Here is a 9,747-nt window from a genome sequence, read left to right as displayed (position 1 = left end):
TTTTAAATATTAATTATTAATTATATAATAAAAATATATAATAATTTTTTTAGAATATTATTTTAATTTTATACTCATTTATATTTAAATTAATTATATTTTTTATTATTCATAATTATTAATATAAATATAATTAAATATATAAATAAAAATATTAAATATTTTTATTAATTACAATATAATTATATTTTTTTATGATTATATAATATTTATTAATATTATTTTTCAATAAATACATATAGTATATAACAATATAATAAATATAAACTAATTAGTTAGTTATTAAAATAAAAAAATTTACTTTAATATAAAAATAAAATTAAAAAAGTATTTATTATGAAAAGTTACTAAAATTTTATATACTTATTTAATAATAACCGAATTATAAGTTTCTGATTATAATTTGTTGAAATTTTATTATTTTTAAAATATTAATGATAAAATTTAATATAAGTATAGAAATTTTTTAGAGTAATTATCCAAATCAATCCCTTAAATTTTTAAAACGTACTTCAAGTTTTAAGATATAAAAAATACTTTAATATTATTTTCATTAGACAAATAATGACTGCTGACGTAAAACTTTAACTTACATACATTGCCATTAAGTGTCCATATGTGCGTTATGGACAAATCAATCTCTAGGATGAAGTACAAAATAGTCTTCAAAGGATTTAAAAAATCTCAAAACAGTACTTAACAAGAGTTTTAAATTTTTTAAAATAGTCCTTTCGAATTATTTATATATAATTATTTCTAAATTAATAAATTTTAATTTTTAATATTTTTTATCTATTTATCTCAAATTTGATTATTTATATACAAAATTTTTTATTTATTTTCAAAATAAATTATAAATTAATTTTAAAAAGGCATTTTTTCAAAAAGAAATAATTTTTAAAATAAATAAATCCATATTTATTTTTTATCATGCAAGATATTAATTTAATGTAATTTATAGGTGTCATATTCTATGATTATTCTTTAATAATGAAGAAAAAAATGAGCTATTGTTGTTTAAAGAGATAGGAGAACTCTCATTTAACATAAACTTGTTAACATAAACAATTAAAAATGTTTGTGCAAATGTTTATGGACTAACACTTTAGAACTTGCATGCGTTGTGAACCAAGTCATCTATGAAGTCAAATTTATAAGTGTTGGTCAACCACAAGATCAATGTAGATTTACAAAATCCCAATATGAAACTCCTCGTACTTTGTAATACTTGAAGAAGAAATGTCTTAACAAATCCAAGTATTTTGTTCATATTCTTTAAAAAATTTTAAAATTTAGTTGTTGAAATATTACACAAAATAGGCTTAGAGTTAAAACTATTTGTGCTACAATAGTTAACAATTATGCCAAAAAAAAACATATTTTTTTTACTTGAAAATATCTTTCTAAATTTATTTAATGTCAATATCTTAGAAAGTTAGTATATAAATAATAATTTTCATAATTCAATAACTTCTTAAATTTAATTATTATTATTATTATGGTTTCTACATCATCTCAACATAAATATCATATGTTAATAATTAAATAATATTATTTTTCATGACATTTTAGTATTAATAAATAAAATTATATTTTACTATATAATATTCTTTATTATTGTATATTTTTAATAATATTTTATTTTTTTAATTAATAAAAATATTATAAGACAATCACTTTTAAAAAAGATTAAAAATATTCAAAGAGACTATTTTAAAATTTTTAAAATTTTGTAGGGACTGTTTTGAAATTTTTAAAATTTTTCGGGGACTTTTTTAGAGGAATTTACTTAACAAATGTATAAGTAGAAACTTGTGTTTTCACTTTTTTGAGTGTCAAGTGAAGCATAGAATTTTTCGGCCTCCAGTAATTCTGTTCAGATCGAATGGGTAACTGGTGAACAAAAGGTGGGAAAGGCAATCCAAACATAAGGTAGAATAATATCTACTTAAATGAATTTTAACTAATTTTCCCATGTGTGCCACTTTACTTTTTCATTCCTCTAAATTCATTCTGGTAGAGAGAACACAATACAACTAAGATTTGAATACACTGTCCATAACAGACACAAAGTTGTCATGTTTAGATTTCCATCATTGTTTTTTTCCTTAACCTTTTCTTTTATATTATAAGAGCTATAAATTAAGGATGAAGATATGTAATAAGGTCATATTTATTGAACACGAGAGTGTGCAAATACATACAACTATTTAACTGAGGCGTTGCACAGTCATTTGCAAAGATGAATAGCATGGCAGCAAAGATGAAAGTGGTGAATAATGTCAATTGTTAACAAAAGTAAGGACAAATATTATCAGTATTGATGACCATTGTAGGCTATTCCAGCGATAGACAGGTTGAAGTTAGTATTATGAGTAGATATGCTATTGCAAACTGGATGCAGAAATTAGATATGTAGAGTAGAAACAAAAATGATTGAGCAGATTTCTTTGTATCCAATTTCAACGGCCATGTAATTTACACCCACCAGACTCAGAAGTTTTCAACTTTCAAGTAAGCAATTGCTGCCTTGATCCACCAATATCTTTGACTAATAGATGCTAAATTTACTTCCCATGTCCATGGTAATACCCAGAACCGATGGCATGAAGATGAGACGCCAGCGTGCGAAGGTCTAGGATGTGTGTATAAACCCAAAAAAGGAAGTGGCACGAGTAGCGCCAGCCCCTAACATCTGATCATCTATAAAGATACCTTGTATAACAAGAGATGCGAAAAAATTTAATTAAATAAGCAACACCACCTCCACATATTCCACAGCATCAGCAGGAGCCACCAACTTGATAAATCTTACAAGTATTGTTCATGTATTCTGGCACGATTCTCCTCCCACCAAAGTCGAGCATGCATCTCCCCAAATTTTTCTCGGCTGTACCACATTCAAGGGAATAAGAAGAAAAATTCCAAACAGTTTTAATATGTAACCACAAAAATGAACTCAAATGCGCAGCTTCATTCTTGCTTCACAAATGATTAAAAAATTCAAACCGGGAGAGTAGAGTGTCTAACTGTATTATACAGAACAGATTAACTAGCGACAGGGTCAAACATAGTTAAGTACATAGGATGCTTGACCAATATTTCTAACTTGAAATCCCAGTTAGAAAAATTTACAGTACTCTGCATTAAGTCCTTTTAGATTTTTGTTGTATCAGCCAACAAGTAAAAATTGATTCTCACTTCAACTTTTTGAGCTAATCCTAAAGCATATTCTTAATGTCATATAATCTCTGAAGTAAACAACTATGACCTATCAATTTTGAAAGACCATCTCCCTGAAAAACTTGAGTTGAAATAATGCTTACTTGTACCCAAAATTTTAACCTATAAAAATTGGGGCCCCATTTGACAGAAATTTTTGTCAACTATAATTACTAAAAATTTAAATTGTTAGGACCACTATTTAGAGGCAAATACACAATTTTATGTCTAACATGGAAGTTTAGAACAACCCAAACTCCCAGGATTATGTCTAATACTTCATCCTAGTTAAATAGTAGTGAGCGAAATCATCATACATGAGGGAATTATCTAGCCATGAAGTTGGTGATATTGTACCTGAACCTCACTCGTTTGAGCTCCCGTTTGCCACCTGGGAGTGCTCTAATGGTAATGTAGACTCCAGGTTCATCCTGCTCAACCCATTCAGTCTCCAAGTCACTAGCATTGCTCATTGATAGTTCCCCGGAATGGTCCACTTCTCTGGATGAGCTACTTATAGAAGCATCCATCGATGACATCTCTGTCTTGGCAGCGCTAATGGTTGAAACCTTTGGGGTTGAATTCAGACCGTTTGAATCATTGTAATGCCGGGATTGCATCGACTGATGATCAAAGGAATCTGAGGATGAGTACCCCATTCCCACCCCTGTTGGGCGGTACAAATTTCGAGGTAGCCGTTCCTTGGTTAGTGGAGGTGTTACAGGGCTGTCTTCTATTGATTCACGCTTTGAACTCTGTTTTCAACCCAGAAATGCATCAATCAAAATACAGTAAAATACTAAGTACTAACTTCCACCCAGTAGTTCATCAAAACTGAGGACAGCGACTACAAAAGCTTGTTTGTTTCAACATTTGCCTAATATGCAAATATAATGGAAAAAAGAATTAACATCTTACTCTGCTTTTTGTCCAAATGATATGACATACTGCTGGTTAACACTTAAATCATTAGGTGGGTTATACTAGTTTAGTCTATCCAACGATCAACTCTTTATTTTTTCAGGTGCGAAATTTCTTACTCTAGGTATCTAAGGAAAGTGGGAAACCACACCTTAAAAGCTAGCTGCTAAGGGGGAAGAACCACTCTCCTTATATACAACATCAAGCATCTCATACTACTCGATGTCGGACTTTGAGCACCCATAATACCCAAGTCCCTAACAGAGGAACATTATGGTAAAGTATAACCAACTACCCACTAGAACAAAATCTGTTATTAGCACCATACTGAAAGTGATCGAGTGAAATTGCAGATACAGTAACAGATTAAAACTTAATTACATTTTGATATGCAATAGAATTTCCCAAAAGACCAAAATAAACATTATCCTAAGTAACACCTAGCTTCCAAATACTACATTGTGCACGACAAATAATGATCATGAGCTATTCAATTCAAAATTACCTCATCTTCAGACCGTGGTGGAGTTGGAAGAGGGAAAGCTTGGCGGTTAAGCCTTTGAACATTGTAAAGTTCCATGACCTTGTCATAGTTCTCTGCCCACCATCTTTGAGCTTGCCATTTGTTAAATATCTCCCGACTATACAATAAAACTAAACATATATTAATCCACTACTTCTGATCTTTGAAATGTTCGGAAAAGTGCAGTTCAACCATAATTTAACAACGGCGAAATAAGGGTTTCTTCTCTTCTTCTTTACCACCCCCTCGTTCTACATTTTTCTTCTGTTTGCAGGATGGACATTAAGTGGTAAATTAATAAGAGTTTTGCTAAAGATGCATAATGTAGAAAGCTTTTTTTGAAAAATAAATATTTGAATTTTCCAATACTTTTTTAATGCATTTATTGAAGAAAAAATTTTAAACATTTCTAACCATAGCAAGTAGCAACTACCAAGACCCAAATAATAATTCTTCAAATTTGCAAATATAATTAAGCTTTTCCAATGTGGGCATCAGCGTATGACTGATCCACCAAACAAAGCTTAAAACATCCAACTAACAAGTTGTTACTTGTTAATGTTATGATTATGTTAATTGTGTTGACCACCATTTTTTTCTCTTTTAATAGGAATCGTTTTGATTTCTAGTGGTGTGTGACACTGTAGCCAATCATGCTAGACTAGGTCACTCAATTGGAGATGCTTTTTGACAAAGAATTCTCACTTGAATAATTAAAGGCAAACCGGCCATTCTGTGCGTGAATATTAAAGTTGCTCTAAGGCCAAGAGGCCAACATTGACCTTACGTACAGTGGAGTTGTCCAAGCAAACGAATGCAAGTGGGTCCCAAACTTTAGTGTCAACTAAATGCACTACTAGGCGCGCCTAAATATGTAATGATTCAGACGGTTCGTTAGGTTCTAATATTAGCTTAAGAACACTCTAAGCCTAAAATTGTTGAGTTTAAATTCAAAAACAGAAAATAAAAGAAATAGAATAAGAAAGATGGAGTTAATTGCTATGAAAGACATCTAATCAAGTGCTGCAGTGCAGAAAAAAACAATTAATTTCCACACACACCAGCTCAAAAGGTTTGATTTATGATATATCGTCAGTGTGAAAGAGTTTACAAAAATTGTAGATAGAAATTAAACTCAGAAACATATCGGCAGAAAAGAAAAAGAAAAATCATTTGTGCACTGACCCACCCACCAGCACCATATGGTTAGGATGGCACTACTAGGAACCATGTAGGTCCAAACTACACTTGACACCACTGGTGCTTTTATCCTACGATATGATGAAAGAAAGACAAAAAAAATAAGGTAAAATACTATGTTATCTTCACTTTAACTTTGTTTTATGCCCACCTAGTACTGGTTCATTTCATTCCAATTTTGTCTTGTATATATATATACATATTTCTTGAATGGAAGATGATGAGAATTCAGAGCACTTACCCCCAGCAAATTGCAGATTAAAAGATAAAATCTTGTATTATAGAGGAAGACAAAGTCACTAATAATAAGGAATCAACAAGAAAAGAAACCATAAGCATCTTCATCCGACCAAACGACAAGGCTCGGTTTTAAAAAGGTTACCAGCACAATGAACACTGACCCACCACCACTTACGAAAGCCACAGTCAGTTTTTCCTTTCTTTCTTTCTTTCTTTCTTTCTTTCTTTCTCTTTAGGACCCACTTTTTGAGATTGCTTTTGGCAAGGGCGTGAAATAACAGTGGAACTGTGGACCCCTACCTAATAACCCATTTTTCATATATCTACTCCTCTACGGAGGAGGGTTGATTGATTCAGGCTTTGGGAAATTGGAAGACTTTGGAATTAGGATGCTTCAAAAATAAGGACAATAGTGATTGGTGTGGTGACTGAGCATGATTGATAATAGTGATCACAAAAATAGTTATAGCTATATTCTGTTACCTCTTTTCCAATCCAAGCAACGCTCTTGACCAAAACAGAATAGACAATAAGCTGTGATTAATATCTAGAAGGTTTTAAAATTTTGGATTATTTTCGGGATTCAGAAATCATTAATTGTCTGGTTGTGGACCATCATTCACCTCATTCAGAATCATGGTTCAAAGACAAATGATACTTTAATTGCACTAAATGTTTTACATCTAGATAGTAAAGACAGTCTTGTACCCGACTTGTTAAATGTTCTGTGAATTCAAACTCCATAATCATATCAAATTGCTGCTTCTTTTTTTTTTTGGGTGGAATGTGAGTTTTTTAGGTTAATAAAATAATAATTTGCTACCTAACAAAAATTCTATTCACATCATACCATATTATACTTTTTGAACGTTCCAAATAAAATACTACGATCAAAACAAAGTTGGTGAAATTTTCAATCAGGTTGTTATTTCAATAAAGAGAAAATTAATAAAAAAAAATCAACATGTAAGGAAACAAATCCCAACTCATTTCATTGTTACCATAAACCAAACAAAACAAGACCCAGAAATTCAAGGCGTTAATCTCCCAACAAACGAAACAAGGTTAAGAACAAAGAAGAAACAACTACCATAAGCTAATAACCTATAAGTACTATACTACTACTCCTATATATGTCCATGCATTTAACGAAGAAAATGAGGATGTCCCAAAAGTTAGTAAAAATAGAAGTACCTACTTAATGACAAGGGAAGTTGACAGTCCACCATACCCCAAAACACAAGGCACCCATTGACCGTTGTCATTATCACTATAGCACTATCCCCACATTCAAATTGATTGCATTGTCATTCAAATTGATTTTTTTTGTGTTGAAAATGAGATTATTTGGTGTAATTACAGGTTGATTTATCAGATGGAAAGTCAACATGCAAGTTACGTGTTGGACACGTGTCATCATTCTGGCAATACGTAGGATGGTGTTAAATGTGTCAACATTCAACACGAAAAGTGTGTATTGGACACATTTTCTGCACATTCATAATACTATAATATACTTTAAATATTAATATTCAACTAAAACGTTATTTTCATCTCTATATTAAAAATAATTTTTGTTGAATTAACAATTTCACACTTTTATACATAACAAATAAATGTATGAATTTTATAGTTAAACTATTAATTTAAAATTATGGGGAAAAAATGACAATTTCATCATTTTTATTTCATACAATTTGAAAAATAAATCTAACACACACAACATTTTTCAAAAATACACACATATAACAATTTCTCATATATATAATTAAAAAGTGTTGTGAAATTAAAAAGTGTAACATTAATTTTAACTGTATTTTTTAAGTGGCGTTAAAATTTTAAAATTTTGTGTCCATTAAAATTTCATAATTAATTAATATATATAATTTTAACAAATACTATTATTATTACTCTTATTTTTAATAATATCACTTTACACATATTTTTTTATATCTATTTTTATAAATTTGTAAAATAGGAGTGACATTTGACCATATCCATTCCCCATAATTTAACATAAATACAGTAGTAACAGGATACTAAGTAGTGGCTAATATTAGATAATATTTAAGAAAATTATTTTTTATGTTAAAATATTATTTCTAGAAATTACATAATAATTAATAAATGAAAAAATATTTTTAAAAGATCATCAAAATTTATTATTTTTTATTATTATTTTTAATTATAAAGTCAATTTCTTTAGTTAAATAGTCCAATAACATATTTTAGTAAATAACAAATTAACGGCCAAAATAATTTTTAGGATTTTATATTTTTTTTAATAAATTAATAAATAATAGCACTAAATGTGGCGATTCCGATAACATCGACCATCACCACGTTCACCTTAATGAACAGTCACTATCAAATACCATCCCTAAAAAATTCCCTACATACAATATACAACACAAAACGGCAACATAAACCAAGCAAACGACAACAAAAGAATGCGTTCGAGTTTTTTCGGAATATAATATACGTATACGCGCACCTGAATCGTATGCGCTTGAGGTCGTTCCCGCCACGGGGAAGCGACACGAACGTGATCAAGACGCCGGGCTCCACCTGCGCCACCCACTCCTTCGGCTCGTTCTCCTCCACTAGCACCACCACCGGCTCCGCCCTCCGCCCGCTCCCTCCGGCGGAGCTCGGCGTCCCCTCGCCGCTCGATATCCCCTTAAGTCTCGCCTCCATCTCCTTTCCCCACCCTGTCCTTGTCCCCGCCGACGAGCTTGAGCTCCCTGTCCGTCTGTACGACCACCGGAACCGATCCGAGTCCCCATCCGAGTCTCCACCGCTTCCAATACTGGCACCGCCCACTCCACTGGCTGTCCTGAGTCGACTCGGCGGCGCGCACGGACTGCAGTTCTTGTACGCACCCGACGCCTTCAACGCCATATCCTTTAACTGTAGAAAACCAAAAAGAACAAACACACGCGCCCGCGGTGGAGAGTTTAAATCACGACACTTAGATAAAGCAATGAGAGAAAGAGAGAGCTCTTGCACTTTTTTTTGTTTCTTTTCCTTTTCTCTAATAGAAGTTACCTGAGAGGTGATGGACTTGACGGATTGATTCTTTCCGATGCTGGAATTGGGATCGTCCGGGTGACTCAGTGAGTCTTCCCCGAGTTTCTTCGGCCGAGCTATGCAAGTCAGCATTTTCTTTTTCTTTTTCTCTTTTGAAAGAGAAGAAGAGTGAGTTGAGAGGGGAATAGAAGGTTAGATCAGATTGTTGGATTATAAAAAAGCGTGGTAACCGAGAAACGATTATGAGTTGGTGCCATGCGAAGAAGCAGCAGCGACTTCAATTACTACGACGAGATCATAGATTGTCTTCTCTCTGCTGATAGAAACTGCAAAATATATATATAAAAAATATATAAAACATGTAAAGATATGAGCATTGAAGTGTGGTGGCAGCAGCGTGTTAATTAGTTAATTAATGAAAATTGGAGGAGGGGGTTTAACAGTACTAGTATGAGGGAGGGGACCATGTGGTCGGAAGTAACTGGCGGATTCAGGTGGCAGTGGGAAGAAGAGAGAGTAAGTCAAGTGTGTTTGTTTTTGTTTTTAATGGGAGAGGAGATGATTTGATTTGAGGAGAGTAGGAGACTGTGGAATCTGCTTTTTGTCTTTGG

At 32.0% G+C, this 9,747-nt stretch overlaps 1 protein-coding gene across 3 annotated transcripts; it reads right to left on the bottom strand.

The window, feature by feature from the left end:
• Positions 1-2,157: 2,157 nt before the first annotated feature.
• Positions 2,158-9,747, bottom strand: LOC130970799 (protein Brevis radix-like 4). 3 transcript variants are annotated; one of them, XM_057896988.1, is made up of 7 exons: positions 9,583-9,747; positions 9,155-9,462; positions 8,601-9,016; positions 4,649-4,784; positions 3,580-3,977; positions 2,816-2,890; positions 2,158-2,715 (listed from the first exon to the last, which is right to left on the bottom strand). In XM_057896988.1, the coding sequence occupies exons 2-7, from the start codon at positions 9,266-9,268 to the stop codon at positions 2,700-2,702; spliced, it is 1,155 nt and encodes a 384-aa protein (XP_057752971.1). In that variant the 5' UTR covers positions 9,269-9,462; positions 9,583-9,747; the 3' UTR covers positions 2,158-2,699. The 3 variants fall into 3 exon arrangements, with proteins under 3 accessions (XP_057752971.1, XP_057752972.1, XP_057752973.1); XM_057896989.1 differs by having other exon boundaries at positions 9,155-9,683; XM_057896990.1 differs by having other exon boundaries at positions 2,158-2,890; positions 9,155-9,663.

The sequence above is a fragment of the Arachis stenosperma genome, chromosome 3 (assembly GCF_014773155.1).
Source record: "Arachis stenosperma cultivar V10309 chromosome 3, arast.V10309.gnm1.PFL2, whole genome shotgun sequence".
Classification (NCBI taxonomy): Eukaryota; Viridiplantae; Streptophyta; class Magnoliopsida; order Fabales; family Fabaceae; genus Arachis; species Arachis stenosperma.
Note: the sequence above shows the minus strand (reverse complement) of the source record. Positions and strands in the feature narration are given on the sequence as shown.

Bases quoted from the DNA above. Each gene is read 5' to 3' on its own strand.
- LOC130970799 (XM_057896988.1), bottom strand. From the start codon at position 9,268: ATGCTGACTTGCATAGCTCGGCCGAAGAAACTCGGGGAAGACTCACTG. The intron at 4,785-8,600 runs GTGCGCGTATAC...TTTATTGTATAG, and splicing joins CTCAAGCGCATACGATTCAG to TCGGGAGATATTTAACAAAT. The intron at 3,978-4,648 runs GTAATTTTGAAT...GGTTGAAAACAG, and splicing joins CACCACGGTCTGAAGATGAG to AGTTCAAAGCGTGAATCAAT.